General features: G+C 45.2%; 1 protein-coding gene across 1 annotated transcript in view; it reads left to right on the top strand.

The window, feature by feature from the left end:
• Kiaa1257 (KIAA1257 ortholog) overlaps positions 1-19,267 on the top strand; it is a 65,564-nt gene that overhangs the window by 2,983 nt on the left and 43,314 nt on the right. Inside the window, exons 2-7 of the mRNA XM_026788283.1 lie at positions 304-494; positions 1,333-1,546; positions 7,413-7,563; positions 8,621-8,725; positions 9,837-9,958; positions 13,413-13,562. Of these exons, the coding sequence (XP_026644084.1) occupies positions 304-494; positions 1,333-1,546; positions 7,413-7,563; positions 8,621-8,725; positions 9,837-9,958; positions 13,413-13,562 (933 nt within the window). The remainder of the gene's footprint in view (positions 1-303; positions 495-1,332; positions 1,547-7,412; positions 7,564-8,620; positions 8,726-9,836; positions 9,959-13,412; positions 13,563-19,267) is intronic.

Genomic DNA, 19,267 nt, shown 5'->3' with positions numbered 1-19,267 from the left:
TCTCTTTCTCTGTGTGCACATGCTGTGTGCATGTGTGTCCATGTATATGTAGAAGCCAAAGGCCAGCCTTGCGTGTTGTTCCTCAGGATGTTTGCCTTATATTTTGAAACTCTCACTTGGCCTGAAACCTCATGATTGAGATAGGCTGGCTGGAAGCCCAGCTCTTACTTCCCGATAACAACACTGACCAGGAGCACATGGACAGCTGGAGTCATTCCCAAACTACAGCCATGTTTCTTTCCTTTGGGGAGCTTATTATTCCCCAAAGGTTAGAACAAGGCTCCTGAAACTTGTGTCTTCTAGGTCAAAAGGTAAAATCTGCAGGTTTTGCAGAGAAAAAGAAAACCCCTAAACCAGACAGCCGGGCTGCTGCCAAGGCTCGTCGATTCTACCACATTGAGTATTTTTTCCTGCCCGATGATATAGAACCCAAAAAAGTTGATGTTGTGGTGTTTCCTGGCGTGGCCAAAGTGTTTCTGGAGTCAGGAATAAAGGTGGGTGGTGTTAGTGTGTGTGTGTATGTGTGTGGTGTGTGTATTTGTGTGTGTATGTGTGTGTGTGGTGTGTGTATGTGTGTGTTTATGGTGTGTACGTGTGTTTATATTTTCATGGAATGTCACACTGAGGATGCAGAGGATGCCCGGCTGACATGCAGCAGACTCAATATTGGAGCTTTCTAGATATGTGGGATTATGGGTAATCTCATGAGTGAGATGCAGAATGGACGGCTTCTTTAGATGGCTTTACCCTGTACTTTCTTGAATGTTTCTTGAATGTTTTATTTTATTTTTTAAAGATTTATTTATTTATTATGTATACAACATTCTTCCCATGTATGCTTGCAGGCCAGAAGAGGGCGCCAGATCTCATCACAGATGGTTGTGAGCCACCATGTGGTCGCTGGGAATTGAACTCAGGACCTCTGGAAGAGCAGTCAGAGCACTTAACCTCTGAGCCATCTCTCCAGCCCTTTTATTTTATTTTTTAAGTACTGAGCATTCTTAGTATGTGTATATGTACACATGTGTGAGAATGTTCATGTGCAAGGACTATTTCAACATGCATGCACACATGGAAACTCCTGCAATGGCTTGGGAGTCATCACTGGGAAGTAACCACCAGGGACACTATGCATGCATTTGCTTAGATTTTAATTTTCAAGGAACTGGTGACCTTGACTGGGTCCAGTACACAGGAACCTACTTCCCTGGGATTTGGAGCTAGGAGAGAGGGTGTCATATCTGCTATGTTGTTGCTGGGGGTAGGCTGTGGGAAGAGCCTAGTCTGTAGGTTGGTCTTTCACTTCCCAGTCTCTGAATCATGTTTATACAGACTGTGAAGCCATGGCGAGAAGATGACAAAATTTGGGTGTCTTGGAGCCAGACTTTCAATGTCAACATGACGAAGGAATTATTAAAGAAAATAAACTTCCACAAAATCACCTTGAAGCTCTGGGACACCAAGGACAAAGTCTCTAAGAAGGTCAGATACCACCGACTGAAGACAGCCGCTTACACGGAAGACCCAGAATCTTTCGGTAAGTCAGGTGCTTCGCTTGTATCTTAAGCATTTCTGGCAACTTGTGTTTTCTCACCACAGGTTGGACATATCTAGCCCAGAAATCTTAAGTCTGAAGTGATGTCAGGTTTGGTACTTTTTGAGCGTTACCACGGTAGCTTAAGTGGGAAATTCCGCAGCTGAAGTCACGTGACAGATCGTGGTCAAAACAAAGGCTCATCAAAGTACCTTGTAATGTCCCCTCCAGACAACAAATTGAGTGTTCAGTTCATACAGCATGGAGGAATCTCCTATTTAGAGCTGGGTGGCTTTCCCTAGGGCACTTCATTTGTATATGAGAATATTCCAGAATCAGAAAAGAGTTCTAAATTCCAAGCATTTAAGATAGGGGATTTTGAATCTGTAATATCAGAGTAAAAGCCAATGCTCTTTGTGGCCTCATCATTAACCTGGAACATCCAGTGCTCTCTGTGTGTCATCTGCCCAGGACACACCTGGGCAGTCGTGGCATGTCTGTGCACTTGGGCCATGTCTATGTGCCTCCCTTACCTTTGCTTCCACGGCATCTCTGAGGTGAGTTACCATCACTAGCCTGTCTCCCCAAACTGATATTGTATGTTTACTCAAAGTTAAACAGGGATACCAAGAAACAAAAGAAGGGTTTCTCTTGTGTGTACAGTTTAGTGGGAACGGGCACGTGTTGCATGTATGAGTTTCCGGGTTCTGTCTCTACTTCCAGGAAAAGAAAGAGACTTAAGAATTTTACCTCTTCCAGCTGGGGTGGTGGCTCAGTTGGTAAGTCTCTGCTATACAAATGTGAGAACCCAAATCTGACTGTCTGAGTCTCACAGGAAGGACACTGATGTGGCGAGTGCACCTGTAAGTAACCATAGGAGAACCCATGAGAAGAATCTCATGAGAAGGAGAAGGATGTGGCCATGTGCACCTGGAACCGTAGTTTTGGGGAGGTAGAGATAAGGGACCCTGGAACTGGTGACCACCAGCCTGGCCAAACTGGTGAGTTTCAGGTTTAATGAGAAACTGTCTCAAAAACTAAGGTAGAGTGGGATTGAGGAAGGCACTCAACTTCAACCTCTGGCCTCTGCACGGACTCTCACCCCTCCAAACACAAATCCGTATGCACAAATGCTACCCCTCCAGGACAACACGCTCATGTCTGTCTGTATGTAGCCCATTCCAGAGGGCTCTCGGGGAGGAGCTGGGAGTGGATTCCAGGGTCTTGTACGTGCTAGGCAAATGCTCTACTTCTGAGCTACCACTCTAGCCTTTTTTCATGGCCCTCTCCCAAGTTTACCTTGAGATAGGATATTACTAACCTGCCCAGATGACCTGGAACTGTCATTCCCTTGGTCGCAGCCTCACCAATGCTGGGCTCTGCAGGGAGGCCTATGGCCTCGCCTAGGGTGCTTGGAGCTACAGCAAGATCTTTTCCCTGTGCTCTGTCTCAATCCTGGTGTCTCCGCCTCTTATTTTAAATACATTTTTTCCATTAAAGGAACAGTATATATTCACTAGATTGAAAAAAAAAGTTAGAAATGTCTACAAAAAAGGAGGAAAAAGTAAAATCATACAGTGTCTGTCTGGAGATGGTCATTATTCATAGCCGCCCTGTGGATCTGTCTTTAAAGATACCTAGTGGATACCTTACTTCTTGTGAGGATAGAGACACCCCAAGAGGAGAGACAGATGCTGGAATTTTAGCTGGCAGAAAATTTCAATCCTTAACCTTTATGCTAAATGGCACCATGCTTGAGAATGTATCTCACTCACTTTCCTCCTGCGTGGCTGCCAGGTTGTCACACTACTGAGAGTGCAGTGGGAGCAAACCCCACAGCCATGGTTCACTCCAGCAATCACACTGGAAGTCATGGGGTACCTGACTGTGGAATCCTGAGGTGCCAAGGTGGCAGGAAAGCAGGCAATGTTGTGGTAACATTGGGAACTGATAAATCCCAGCTCTCAACCCATGTGAACATGAATGTGAGTGGCTGCAAAGATGACCTCAGATACAGCTCAAGAGATATACTTCATTGAGTCAAAAAACACATTAGAAAAACATCTGCCATGATCAAGTCGGCTTCATCCCAGAGATGCAGGGATGGTTCAACATATGAAAACCTGTCACTGTAACATATAAACAAACTGAAAAATAAAACCACATGATCATCTCATGAGATGCTGAAAAAGTCTTTGACAAAATACAATATTCCTTCATGATAAAGGTCTTGGAGAGAAGGAATAAAAGGAACATACCTAAACATAATAAAGGCAATATACAGCAAGCTAACAGCCAACGTCAAACTAAATGGAGAGAAACTCACAGCAATCCCACTGAAATCAGGAACAAGACAAGGTTGTCCACTTTCTCCATATGTATTCAATAGCTAGAGCAATAAGACACCAAACGGAGATCAAGGGGATACAAATCAGATAAGAAGTCAAACTCTCACTGTTTGCTGATGATGTTACTATAGTTTACATAAGTGACCCCAAAAATTCTACCAAGGAACTTCTACAACTCATCAACACTTTTAGTAATGTAGCAGAAGACAAGATTAACTAAAAAAAAATCGGTAGCCCTCCTGCACACAGATGATAAATGGGCTGAGAAAGAAATCAGAGAAATATCACCTTTCACAATAGCCACAAATAAATAAATAAAATATTTTGGAATAACTCTAACAAAACAAGTGGAAGGCTTGTATGACAAAAATTTTAAATCTTTGAAGAAAGAAATTGTAGAAAAATGGAAAGATCTCCCATGCTCTTGGGTAGGTAGAATTAACATAGTAAAAATGGCAATCTAAACAAAAGCAATTTACAGATTCAATGCAATGCCTATAAAAATCCCAGCAAAATTATTCACAGAACTCTAAAGAACAATACTCAACTTCATATAGAAAAGCAAAAAATGCAGGACCAAAATAATACTGTACAATAGAGGAACTTCTGGAGGCATTACAACCCCTGACTTCAAACTCTACTACAGAGCTACAGTACTGAAAACAGCCTGGTATTGGCATAAAAACCGACAGGAGGACCAATGGAACTGAATAGAAGACCCAGATACTAACCCACACATCACAAAATGGAAAAAATAAAACATATTTAACAAATGATGCTGGAATAACTGGATATCAACATGTAGATAAGTGAAAATAGATCCATATCTATCACCATGCACAAAACTCAACTCCAAATGGATCAAAGACCTCAACATAAAGCCAGCTACACTGAACCTCATAGAAGAGAAAGTGAGAAGTACAATTGAACGCATTGGCACAGGAGACCATTTCCTAAATATAACCCCAGTAGCACAGATACTGAGAGAAACAAATAATAAATGGGACCTCCTAAAACTGAGAAGCTTCTGTAAAGCAAAGGACACAGTCAACAAGATAAAACAGCAGCCTCCAAAATGGGAAAAGATCTTCACCAACCCCACATCAGACAGAGGGCTGATCTCCAAAATATACAAAGAACTCAAGAAATTGGTCATCAAAAGAACAAATAATCCAATAAAAAACTGGAGTACAGACCTAAACAGAGAACTCTCAACAGAGGAATCTAAAATGGCTGAAATACACTTAAGGAAATGCTCAATATCCTTAGCCATCAGAAAAAAAACAAATCAAAACAACTCTGAGATTCCATCTTACACCTGTAAGAATGACCAAGACCAAAACCACTGATGACAACTTATGCTGAAGGGATTGTGGGGGTAAAGGGAACACTTCTGCATTGCTGGTGGGAATGCAAGCTGGTACAGCCCCTTTGGATGTCAGTGTGGCATTTTCTCAGAAAACTAGGAAACAACCTTCCTCAAGACCCAGCAATACCACTTTTGGGTATATATCCAAAGGATGCTCAATCGTGCCACAAGGACATGTGCTCAACTATGTTCATAGCAGCATTGTTTATCATAGCCAGAACCTGGAAACAACCTAAATACCCCTTGACTGAAGAATGGATAAGGAAATTGTGGTACATTTACACAATGGAGTACTACACAGCAGAAAAAAAATGACATCTTGAATTTTGTAGGCAAATGGATGGAGCTAGAAAACATCATATTGAGTGAGATAACTCAGACCCAGAAAGACAAATATCATATGTACTCACTCATAAGTGGCTTTTAGACATAAAGCAAAGAAAGCCAGCCTACAGTTCACAATCCCAGAGAACCTAGACAACAATGAAGACCCTAAGAGAGACATACCTGGATCTAATCTACATGGGAAGTGGAAAAGGCAAGATCTCCTAAGTAAATTGGGAGCATGGGGACCATGGGAGAGGGCTGAAGGGGAGGGGAGCGGCAGGGAGGGGAGCAGAGAGAAAAATGTAGAGCGCAATAAAAATTGATAAAAAAAGAAAGGAAAATAAAAAAAAAAGAAACACCCTAAGAGTTCTGTTCTGTATTGCAGAAGGACATTTGTTTGGCAGATCACGTGCTGGAGGTCAGTGGTCTTAACGGGAGGCTGTGGTCTAGCTTCCTTTGTGTTTCCACATGCTCAGCTCCTTGGATGTTCGGTGCTCTCTGCACAATTCTTGAAACCCACAGACGCTGCGGTGCTTCTCCTATGCCATGTTCTTGACCCTCTCCCAGCACCTGCTTCCTCCTTGACGGAGGCTCTCTGGAGCCCTGTCCTGTGTGTCTGTCTGCATCAATCCCACTCTCGCAGCGTCTTTCTCCCCACCCTGGTCTCCTCCCTCCTGCCACTGGGGCCAGTGTCCAGTTGACCCTTGTGTTTCATTGAAGGTCTTTTAGGACTTGCTTCCTCAGGTTCCATTTTTTTTTGTGGGAGCCCCCCCCCCTTTACTCAGGACACTGGCTCCTCACAGGGCTTCCTTCTGGCAGCTGGCTACATCGCAGGGGCCTCTCTATCCCATTGCTTTCTCCAAAACTTTGATTTGCCTTCCACCAATGAGTCAAATTTAATGTCCTTTTCACCTCTTTCTGGAAGTTCCCATGATCGTCTTCACTTTATCTCCTTACACATTCACAGCATATTCATGGAGTGCTTGACACTAGTGGGAGTCTCCACGCTGAGAGACTGGCTTGGGTGTGCGACTCTCCCCCTCACACATTCACAGCGTATTCATGGAGTGCTTGACACTGTCATGAGTGGGAGTCTCCACGCTGAGAGGGACTGGCCTGGGGGTGCGGCTCCCCCCATACGTTCACAGCTTGACACTAGTGGGAGTCTCCATGCTGAGAGGGACTGGTTTGGGGGTGCGACTCCCCCCCTCACACATTCACAGCGTATTCATGGAGTGCTTGACACTGTCATGAGTGGGAGTCTCCACGCTGAGAGGGACTGACCTGGGGTGCGGCTCCCTGGCTTGGAGCAACGAGTGCTTGCAGGCCTGGTTCTTCTAGTGCAGTGGTTCTCAACCTTCCTAATGCGTCAGTACTTTAAGACGGTTCTTCATGTGATGACTTCCAACTATAAAATTATCTTGTTGCTACTTCTTAACTCTAATTTTGCTGCTGTTATGAATCATAACGCAAACATCTGAGATGCAGGGTATCTGATATGGTGGGGACCACAGGGTGAGAACCTCTGTTCTCAGGACTCTGGTGTGGAAAAGTTACCTAAGAATTAGCTTCTTCACATATGGACGAGGGACATGGCATCTCCTTCCTTGCAGTGAATGAGGAGATCCAGTGACATCGCACGCACAGGTGCTTAGGGGAATCTGAGGTACAAGCACTTGGCCCTAACAGCTGTGTGGCTGCGCCTCCTAGTATTTGGTAGCAATGTACATAGCTTATCCTCTGTCCTCTGCGTTTGTCCACTGGAGGTGCCAGAAGACTGGGTGTGGTAGGTGTCCAGTAGGCATTTTTTGACGTATCCATTTTCTCATTCCAGAGGAAGTGAAACTTTTGGTTTTAAGTCAGAAAAGGTTGTCGGCAATTACCAGGGAAAAACCCAGCGTTGTCCCCGAGGAGTCGAGAGAGGTGAATTCACCAGGTGACCAGGAAAAGGCAGAAAAATACTTGAAGCCTCTACAAGGTGAGGAGTGATGGCCATGGACACCTGAGTTCAGCACTGTGCTAGGAGACAGGCCAGTATGCATCCATGGTCCGTCCAGTCACTGTTCCCGTGCCCCTGGGCGGCTTGATTTTGATGGTTGATCCTTCTCCCTTGCCCTGCCCTGTCTTCTCTCCCCCTTCTCTTTCCCTCTTTTGATTTTTTGAGCCAGGGTCTTACAAACCTGGCTTAGAACTTGCTATGCAGGCCAGTAGGCCAGGCTGTCCTTGAATGTGAAGTCTTAGCCTCCTGCATGTTGGAATTGCAACCATGAGCCAGCATGCAGCTGATTTAATGGATATTTTTTCACAACTTCAAAACAAAAGAAAACACAATAAGACATTTTTGGGCTCTGGAAGTTAATTTTAAGAGAAAATCCAGTCACTATAGAAAAGTATAAAAAAGTGGGAAAGAAATCTACGATGCCATCACCGATTGTAGCTGATGAGGTGTTTTGGTTGTTGTGTTCCATTCCGTTTCTCAAAAGAGGGAAAGAGAAGGGGGAGAGAAGACAGGGCAGGGCAGGGGAGAAGAATCAACCATCAAAACCATTACGTTTCTTTTTGTCTTAGGCTCATTTTGTTTTTGTTTTTAGCATGTGGGTTTACCCAAGATACACATAGCACTTCTGTCTTCAGAGGGTTTGTATGTTATCACAAGAAGCCCCTATGTCCTTAAAGTCTGTCTGTAAACTTAAAGTCTGTTTGTGGTGGCTGTGTCGTATTATATTATACAGTATTTTATCTGCAAGGACGGTAGTTTAGCTGACCCTTCCCTAGAGCTGGGAACTTGCGACTATTCCACAGTGTTCTGCTAAGCAGCTGAAGCGGACACTTTCACCTAGAGGAGGCCTGGCTTCTTCTCGGCGGGTCGGGCTCCACACACCTTCCTTTGCCCAATAATGGGAATTCATCTGGTGTGTGTCCTTCATTCATGAAGACGCCCTGCTTTCTGAGGGCTGCTGTGTTAGGCCTCCACCAGCAGATGTGTCCCTGAAATGAGCAGGGACATCATTTGCTGGGACCAGCACGGAGTGAAGCTTGGAGCCTCTTGGTAATGTTTGCTTCTCATCAAGCAGAGCCTGAACCCCCTGCTAAGAATGGTGACGAATATGAAAAATCCCTCAAGATGGAGGACCCTCCTGCATCTCGGTAAGGAGAGTTGCTTACTTGGTGTCAGAGTAAGGCCCCTCCTCACTGGCCCTGCTCTGGGTCATTAGACACTTTTTTGCTGGTTTTGGTTAAGGTGGAGGTGAAGCAACCAAGGGAAAGTGAAAGACCTGAGAAGGAAAGGAAGTTGGTGCTGCCAGGTGCCCCAGATCGGCACCCACCACCTCTCGGCAGGAGTGTTTTTCAGAGACGGACCCTCCATGTTAGCTGGTCAGATTGGACCGTCACTCCCCACTCTCGCACAAGGCAACAAGAGCCTCCAGTGAGTTTAGTCAGAAAGCTAGTTTGGGGACAGGGTTTCAGCCTGCAGTCTCAGTCTGTGGAGTTTCGGCTAGGGCTTTCAGAAAGTCGCCGTCCTGGGTCCTCAGATAGTCAAGCTGGTTCCGGAGAAGCCGGGTGGAGAATAGAAACCCAGCTGTGGGTCTGTGGTGCTATGAGTAGATCCAGGACCACACACAGTAGGCAGCGTTGGCTTCCTCTGCTCTGTCTTCTTTGGCAACAATCTCTTTTGCTCAGGCTAGGTTCATACTCTCAAGATCAAGCCAATCTCCTGCCTAAACCTCTTGAGTGTGGGTCTGAAGGTGCATGCAGTCATGTCTAGCTAACACTTTTGGCTTTTAAATATTGTTTTTCATTGAATTTTCATATTAATTTGAGAAAAATGATGTTTATTTGATGTTGCCCCACCCATGATCATGGCATATCCTTTTACTTAAACGTGCACCCTCTTTATAGACTTTAGTGGAGTTCATATCCACTTCCCATAGATGCGGTGGATAATTCTTGAGAGTTCTTAGATGTTTCATAGTTTTAGATGCTTTGAGAATATATTATTTTTCTTTACATTTTCTAGTTGGTTTGAGCTCTGGTCATACAAGTGTGGCCCATTGATCACTGTTACTAGAGAGACTGGTGGACTTAATGAGTCCCAGGCTGCCCCAGGCTCCTGAGACATCATCCACATTTGACAAAATCCCTAGGCCATTCACGTGCACATACTTTTAAGAAGTATGGAAGGCCCAGTGAGCAGATTCTCGAGACATGGTGCCTGTATGCTTCTCTTCACTGTCCTGTCTCTGTGAGCATTTTCTAGACGGGGCACTGTGAAAACAACTGTTTCTTTGGCTGGAACAACCATGATGGAGATCAGTGAAATCATCGAGAGAGCATCATTGGGCAGCTTAACAAACATGATAGAAAAGCAAAAGTCTCAATGTAAGTTGTGATGGGATTTTGATGTTTTATAACATTAGATTTGAAAAGTTATGAAATATTTAAATTTAAGGTATTTGAATAAGATTGTTTGGCATCTGACTATACTATACTATACTATACTATACTATACTATACTATACTATACTATACTGTGTTATATACACTTTCACTTGCCCTTCTATCCATCCATCCATCCATCCATCCATCCATCCATCCATCCATCTACCCATCCATCCACCCACCCACCCATCCATCCATTCATCCACTTGCCTGTCTGTCCATCCATCCATCCATCCATCCATCCATCCATCCATCCATCCATCCATCCATCCGTCCATTCACTCACCCACAGAGTTTTATTCCTTTCCACTCCACAGTAGTTTTAGATTCCTGGTCTATGAGTTGAGGGAATGTAGACATGAAAATGTCTACTCTCTAAAGCAAACTTCCCAATGAACAATTGGAACATGGCATGGTAGTACCATGTTTGTGGGTAGACTCCAGGTTGTTGGGGTTATAGAAAAACTATATAGAAAAACCGTTTGCTCCTTGGGGAGATGAAGGGCACAACATCTTATGTCATAGGCTGTCTCTTTGCCTGCAGAGCAACAAGAATCCTCAGAAGCCATTTGTCCTGGTTAAGATTTTTTTTCATCTTGACACAAGCTAGAGTCATCTGGGAAGAGGAGTCTTACTGAGAACACACCTTCATCAGCTTGCCTGTAGGCACGCCTATGCGGCATTTTCTTGATTAATAACTGATGTGGGATGGCCCAGCCCACTGGGGGCAGTGCCAGCACTGGGCTGGTGGTCCTGTGCTGTTTAAGAAAGCAGGCTGAGCTAGCCAGGAGAGCAAGCCAGTAAGCAGCATCCTCCATGGCCTCCACTTCAGCTCCTGCCTCCAGGTTCCCACCAGCTTGAGTTCTTGATGGTTTCTCTGATGATGGTCTATGGCCTGTAAGCCAAACAAACCCTTTCCTTACCAAGTTGCTTTTGGGGGTGTTTTATTGCAGGAACAGAAACCTTAGACTTCGCCCAATCTACCTGCTCATTCTTAGCCTGAACTTTCTCACCGTGGTTTTGATAATCAGGCAGGTGTCCAGTGAAGTTGAGTCTTCCCTGGATGGGTTGCTCCACTTTAGTCCGGGGCAGCTGCTGCAGCTGCTTCCTCGCCTGCCGGTCATCTGCTGGTTCCTGGGGCAACAGAGACTGCCTCCTGCTCTTGTCTGGGTGCTGGAGGCACAGACAGCAGCATAAAGCTCTCTTCTACTTTGGAGGCCCTGAGGTGTGGTCCCCACACTCACATTCAAATATCTTTCAAGTCCTCCAGAGGGTTCTCTTTTTTTGAAAATGTTTTTAAAGGATTTTAGTGAGAGTTTTCCAATCATTCCTTTTTGAATGAAGACATAAAAAATATTCTCAGAAAATGTAAGTTATGTGTCACAATTTAGGATTCAATATTTTGCGATATTTTACCAGTTCTTGTTTTTTTTCTATGTGTGTATACTTATGTGTGTGGTATGTGTGTGTGTGCACATGTGCACGTGTGCACATAGGGTTCCATGAATGGCACAATACACGTTTCGAGGTCAGAAGGTTGACCCTGAGAGTCTGCCCTTGCCTTGTACTTTGTTTGAGGCAGGGTCTCTTACTTTCTTTGTGTCTGCGTACACCAGCATGGCTGGCTTCTGGGGCTTCTCCTGTCTCTCCCATCCCACCCTGGAGGGCTGGAACTACAGCTGCTGTGTCTGGCTTTGTGTGAGTTCTGTAGATTTGAACTCAGGTCCCCTTGCGTGTGGGACAAGTCCTTCACCTATGGAGCCATCTCTCTAGCTCCTCCTTTTCCTTTTTTAAGGAACAAAAGATAACAGATTCAGTATACATGCTCATGGCATCCTGCTTTTTGAGGGACCTTTCTTGTTTCCTTCCTCCAACCCATCCACTCTCACGCATTCAGATAATACAGTGTTCTTATTCCTGTGGGATGTGGGGATTGCTCAGTGCTCTCCGACGCCTTCAGCTTGCTCTTTGTGCACAGCTTCATTTCTGAGGTTTACTCATGTGCACATAGGTAAGGACACTACCTTCATTCTTACTTTTGCAGCACACCCTGTCAGATAGACAGACCACTGTTCAGCACCTCATTCTATCAAGGAACACAGAATTTCTCAAGTGGCTTGCTATCCCTGACACCATTGCAGTGACCACTGTGTTCTCATTGCTTGGAAGACTTGTGGATAAGACAGCGGTCTGTGCCTGGTTTTGGTTGTTCTCATCTAGGTGGGGCTTCATTGTCCCCAGCGATCTGTGCTGAAGGTCTTCCCTTCTCCCACTTCCAGTGTCCAGCCGCATTGACTCCACACCTTTGGCTTCCCGTGTGGCTGTCCAGCATTTCAGAGGCTTGCACAGGTCCTCCTTTACATGATCGGCCTCACACCATCTGCTAGTTATGGATGTCAGTGCCAGGTGACCTTCCCGGACATGGTTTATGACATCCTTTGGCTCCACTTGTGGTGTCTTGCTTTGTGTGGAAGTTATTTCATTGCCTCTTTCTAGTTTATACTGTGGTTAACACCTGGGAAATCTTCCTTGTATGACGCCAGTGCAGATGGGCTCAAGAGACCTGCCTGATGATTCTGAAGTTTGTTCTGGAGTTTGTTTCAGAGATGGGATGGGATGGCCCTGCAGTTTCACCTGCTTAAAATGACCAGTTGCTGCCAGTTACCGGAAGTCCCTGCTTTCCAGCTGTTCTGAGATGCCCCCTCTGACTCCAATCAACTGTCCCATGTGTGTACCCTAGCCTGAGCTCTCTAGACTTTTCCATTGGCTGCCATGAACCCCAAGATAACAGCTAATGGTGCTGTTGCCTGAGACCAACTTGAGCTAAGCACCTCCCTCCCCCTTTCCCCCCCCCTTTAAGGCAAGGTCTCACTATCTAGCCCTGGCTGGCCTGGAACTCACTATGTAGACGGGGGTGGCTTCAAGCTCACCTCTGTGGGTCCACCTGCCTCTGTCTCCTGTGCTAGGGTTAAAGGCAGCACCACCAGGCCTGACTGAGCTGAGCATTTTACTCTTCCCAACATACCGCTGTCATTAGACAGATGAGTATCAAGGATTGGAAGCCCCTCCCCCCTTCTGCAGGAAGGTGGAACCGGGCTTGGAACTTAGCTCAGCTCCATAGCCCAATCTATGCGCTGTTCAAGTGACTTAAGCAGTGGGAGCACAGTACAGTGTCATTACCATGGTGACCTTCCTCTCAGAGGGGTTGGGGACACTTTCACCCCATAGCTTCCAATAGCTGACAATAGCTTGTCACCTAAGAGACAGCAGTACAGAAGGTAAGGCCTGATTTCTAGGAGCTTCCAGAACCTTCCTGGTCTCTGCAGCATATGTGAATGCATACATCGAAGCATCGTAAATCCCTTCTTAACATTGACTTCATTTGGTTCTAAAGTTAAAGGAAAAGATCCAGAGGTGAAGAAGAAAGCCCCAAAGAAAGTGAAGACGTATCAGACAGAGGAGGAAGCAAACATGAAGCTGGCAGCAGCGGCCTGGAAGCCGAGCATCTTCTCCATCCAGCTGGCCGTCATGCCGCTCCTTGCTGGTACTTAGAATGCTCGCCTGTGAGACACTTGTGGAGACCGAGATCTTGCTCAGTCCCTCATTTCCCCCTCACTGTCACCTCAGGAACCACTCAGCTGTACAGAGAAATAAATGCAGGCCCAGGGAAGTCTATTACCCTGCAACATCACACAACTTACATGTGTAGAGCCAGGGTTTCAACGCGAGTGTTTGACTCCAAAGTACAGGAAACTTGTGAGGACGTAACTGTCATGGCTTTGTTTGGTACATAAGGTGCCAGCCTTTAGTGACTGCGTTCCTGCAGGTCCTTATCGAAGCATCTCGTACAGGGAACCAAAGGATGTGGTTTATAGGGACCATCATGTCCCGTCATTTACTTCTCATGAGAAGCTTCTGTCCATCCACCCAGTGAGCTTGGGATGGTGTTGGGGGCAGAGGGTTTTCATTATCACCATTGTTTTCTAGCGAGGACGAACGGTGTTAAGTAACCCATGCAGCCAATGCAGGTCAGTAGTGGAGGAACGATTGCATTGTTTTGACTCGTATGATTTTCCATGTTTTATAAATTATGCTTCTGCCTTCTGGCAACAATGAACAGATGTTTATTATATTCATATATTTTGATGCAACCTCCAGGATACATTTTAGATTAAATTATGTGATTTTAAAAAAGAATAACATGGGGAAAACAAACCTTTCTTTTCTATTTAGAGAAAATAACTTCAAACCTTTTCCAACCCTGTTTCTGGGTTTTCACTCCCAGGAGGAGTATGCATCCCCCACTGGCTATTTTGCAGAGCTGCAGGCTTCGTTCTGAGATGGCACCAACCCACACACCTGTCAAGTCAAGACAGACAATGTGTGTAAACCGTTCAGTGTAGGATTGGCCAACAGAGAGACTCTGAGTGGCTGGCAGGGAGCTGACGGATCAGTGGGAGGACAGATATCGGATGCTGGTGGTTCCAGGAAAGCGGAGATGAATCCTGACCCTTACAGCAACTGCAGGTGGCCGTCAGTTAGAATGGCCTTGACCCAGGGCCTGCTGCTTCCAACGTGAAATCAGCCTGAGATTATCTGTTCCAAAACTCACACTGTTTTGTTTGGTAAACACCTTCCATTTTAGGTTAGGCCAGAGGTTTCTATTCTATCCCATCATAGCAGATAGCAGTTGGTCCCCAGGGGAACTTTTGGAAGATCCTGAGGTTGTGGGAGAACTCTTGCGTTAAAGGAGGGGGTGATGAATGGAGGGCTGGGTGAGGGAGCAGCTGGGGCAGGTTGTTGACTCTACAGGGTAAGAGTTCAGAGACCTTGGGCGATTACTTAACCTGTCTGAAGCTCAGTTTCCCTTCCATAAAGTGAAAATGATGTCAACTCCAGAAGGGTGTCCCAAGGCTCAAGCGATAGCGATGTCAGCTTAGAGCTCGCCTCTCCTTCTTTCACGTAGAACCAGGGTGTTCCTTCTGGGGCTCTGTGTCTCAGGCAGGTGACCTGGTAAGGGTAGAAGCATTTTTGGTCATCCTAACTGGGGGCAGGGTGCTGCAGACACCTGTGAAGTGTGCTGTATGGTTTGTCATGTGCACCAGGTGGGAGGGGAAACCGGGTATATGCCACAGGTGCCTGTCATGTCCTCCTCAGATGCCTGTTTTATAAGTTAAAAACACAGTTAAAGAGGTGCCTGCCCCTCAGCTCCAGGTACCTACATGGGGTGTCCCTGGCCTTCATTTGGTGTTTGGTTTGCATTTAGCTGCCCACTGCAGCTTGACCCCTGGAACTGTCCGAAGTGAAGGCCAGGCTTCAGGTCTGCTCACTCATAGCCACACAATCACTGAGCCCTTGAAATGCGGCCAATATGGTGAAGGGACATGGACATTGGACACCAAAGTCATGCCTCTGGTCTAGAACGGTGACTGTACGGTCACCTGTGCAGAAGCCACACACTGGAACAGTTATCTCTGTATGGGTGGCATCCGTATTTTTTACTTTACGCACTGTGATTCAGGAATATGCACCTTACCTTTAGTCAATCAAGCTAAAGTGATAAGGTCTTAGGGACCTTAGGCTTTTGTTTGGTATTTGACATTCCATCTGTGGGTATTTTCCAGGTTTTCTAGTTCTGAGGATGGACCCCCAGCTTTGGGTACACTACGCAAGTCCCCTACCACTGAGCTACATCCCAGCTCTTGATTTTTAGAAACAAGAGTCTTGCTGTGTAGGTCAGGCTGTCCTGGAACTTGAGCATTTCCTGCCTCACCCCTATGTGCTAGGATCCCAAATGATTGCCACCATGTCTGGTGTTCTGATTCTTCTTAAAGGCTTTCCCTGTGGTATGAATCTTTATTCTTCATAATTTCTTTTTTCCCTTTTATTGAAAATAGATCCTGATTATGGTTTTCCCCTCCCCTTGCTCCTCTTTAGTTCTCCATGACCAAGGTAACTCATATAAAGGAAGGCATTTAATTGGGGGTTTGCTTATAGTTTCAGAGATTTAGTCCATTATCATCATGACGGGGAGGACGGTGGCACGCAGGCAGACATGGTGCTGGAGAAGCAGCTAAGAGTTCTGAGAGTTCTCCATCTGGATCCACAGAGAGGATGAAAAGAGAGCACCACTGGTCCTGGGTTGGGCTTTTAAAACCTCAAAGCCCATCCCCAGCTGTAAACGGAGACCATGCATTGGTTTCCTGGCTGCCCAGACCCAAATAATCACACAGAAACTATATTAATTACCATACTGTTTGGCCAATATCTTAGGCATATTTCTAGTTAACTCTTATATCTTAAATTAACCCATTTCTATTAATCTGTGTATCGACACAAGGCTGTGGCCTACCAGTAAGATTCTGGTGTGTCCTCCTTTGGCAGCTACATGGCATCTCCCTTCCTCTGTCTACTCTCTCTCCATTTCTCTTCCAGACTGGCTATATTCTGTCCTTCTGTAGGTCAAAGCAGCTTTTTTCATTAACCAATAAGAGCAACACACATACAGAAGGACCTCCCACATCACCCAGTGGCATACTTTCTCCAGCAAGGCTATACCTCCTCTGCTTCTCAAATAGAGTCTAAGCATTCAAATATCTGCACCTATGGGACCATCCTTATTCAAATCACCACATTCCCTGACCTCCATAGACTTGCAGTCATATCATAATGCAAAAAATACATTTAGTCCAGCTTCAGAAGTCCACAGTCTATCATAGTCTTAACACTGTTTAAAAGTCCAAAGTTCAAAGTCTTTGTGACTCGTGGCAATCTAATTGTAACTTCATTTAAAATCAAAATAAAAAAGCAGATCATATGTTTCCAACATACAATGGCATAGAATATACATTACCATTCTAAGAGGGAGGAAAGGGAGCACAGTGAGGAAATACCGAACCAAAGTGAGGCTGAAAAACAACAGGGAAAACTTGAAATTCTTAGGCCAAAGTGCTCTTCACATCTCCAACTCTTTCCAGCTTTGCTGACTGTAACACACTTCCCTCCCATGGGTTGGTTCCACAGCATTCTGGAGCTTTCCTTAGAAGGTATCACATAACTTTGGCATCTCCAACAGGTTGGGGTCTTCAGTACAATTCAGACTTCACCTTTGCAGCTTCACACAATGGCCTCTTTGGGCCTCCATGCAGGAACACCCCGACACATGCCTGTCCTCAGCATTGTCCTTAATTTAAGGGAGATTCCATAAACCCTTTCTTGTGTTCTTGATGCTAAAGCCAGGACCAGGTGGCTGAAGCTACTACGTTCTGCTGCTTTATGAGGCTGGAACTTGTCCCTTTTGTTCAGTTACATTTGTATCAGCTCTCTGTCCCACCCCTTGTCAAGTTGACACACAAATCATATCTCTTTATGGCTTCCCTCACTGCTTTTTAAATTCCTTTTCACAAATTGGAACCATTCCTTATTATATTTAGCACCAGGCTTTTCTTTAAGCTTTTTATCTCCTGGAGCCCTGGATTTTTCTCCATTATACTTTCTGGAGCTCTTTTTCTCCTCAAATTGTGCATTTTATATTTCTTCTTGTCTTATTTGCTCCTTTTCATTGTAGATTTGTAGTAAAAGTGACCACTAGCAAAAACATGACACAGTCAATAAATACTAGGTTGTCTTAAAGTCTCCTCTGTTAAAGCCATTAATCTAAAACCTTTCAATTTATCTTCAGGACAAGAGCAAAAAAACCCAGCCACATTCTTTGCTAAAATATCACAAGAATGGTCTCTAGGCCACTTACTAATATTCTTCCCCTCTGAAACTTCTTGAGCTGAGCTGTTATAACTTACATTATCTCAGCACCACTGTCTTCTAGGCTCCTACTAGTATGACCCATTAAGTGCCACTTAAAATGTTTAACTGCTGTAGTAGGAGCGGCGGGCTGCTTTCCACCACCCAGTTCCTGGCTGCAGGCTGGCTTTACCCAAAATAATTACATGGAAACTGCAGAAACTGTATTCTTTTAAACACTGCTTGGCCCATTAGCTCTAGCCTCATACTGGCCAATTCTCACATCTTGATTAACCCATTTCTAATAATCTGTGTAGTACCATGAGGTGGTGGCTTACCAGGAAGGATCTTAACCTGCGTCCATCTTGGAGAGGAGAGCTATAGTGTGTGCCTCACTTCCCTTCTTCCCAGCATTCTGTTCGGTCTACTCCACCTATCTAAATTCTGCCCTATCAGGCCAAGCAGTTTTCTTTATTAATTAACCAATGAAAGCAACAGATAGACAGATGACCCTCCTCTATCAAACTGCTTTTCTAATCTAAAGTCCCTAAGTCTACATTCCACCAACAAGCAGCATGGTCAGGCCTTTCACAGCAGTACCCTGCTACCTGGTACCAGCTTCTGTCTTGGTATTGTTCTATTGATGTGAAGAGACACCATGACTAAGGCAACTCTTATGAAAAAAGCATTTAATTGGGGGCTTACTTAAGGTTTCAGAGGCTTAGTCCATTATCATCATGGCAAGAAGGATGGTGCTGGAGTAGTAGCCAAGCACTACATCCTGACCCACAGAGGGAGACAGACAGACAGAGAGAGAGAGAGAGAGAGAGAGAGAGAAGACAGAAAGATCAAGCTTCCTTCTTCCATGTCCTTAAATAGGCTGCCAGTAGAAGGTGTGACCCAGAGTAGAAGTGGATCTTTGCATGTCAAGTGATTTAATTAAGAAAAATAATCTCCCAGAGCTATGCCCAGCCACTTGGGTTTTAGTTAATTCCAGATTCAGTCAAAGTTGACAACCAAGAATAGCAATATCGAGTCTGTAGGTGGAGTTTCCTGGCAGTTGCTCCCAAATAACCACTCAGAGACTTGTCACTAATTATAAATAGCTCGGTCAATTTTACAAGTTAAATTAACTCACTTTAATCTCTGTGCTTCCCCAAGGCGTTTTACCTCATCTATGAACTTCCCATGTTGCTTCTTCCATGGGTATGGCTCAAGACTCCTCAGACTTTGCTCTTCCTCTCCCTCCCTCCCTCCCTCCCTCCCTCCTTCCCTCCCTTCCTCCTCCCTTCCTTTTTTCCTTCTTTATTGGCCTGCTCTGTGATTTGCCAGGCCCAGCTGGGTCTTCCAAGAAACATACCTACAGGTGACACAGCAGGAGGAGGTTGGGGCTTCTCTGTCAGTGCTGACTGACAGTACTAGCTTTAGCTGTCAGCGCTGGGTGGGCTCCGGAGTGAAGCAACACACACACACACACACACACACACACACACACACACACACACACAC

This window comes from Microtus ochrogaster, unplaced genomic scaffold, assembly GCF_000317375.1.
Source record: "Microtus ochrogaster isolate Prairie Vole_2 unplaced genomic scaffold, MicOch1.0 UNK1, whole genome shotgun sequence".
NCBI lineage: Eukaryota > Metazoa > Chordata > Mammalia > Rodentia > Cricetidae > Microtus > Microtus ochrogaster.
Note: the sequence above shows the minus strand (reverse complement) of the source record. Positions and strands in the feature narration are given on the sequence as shown.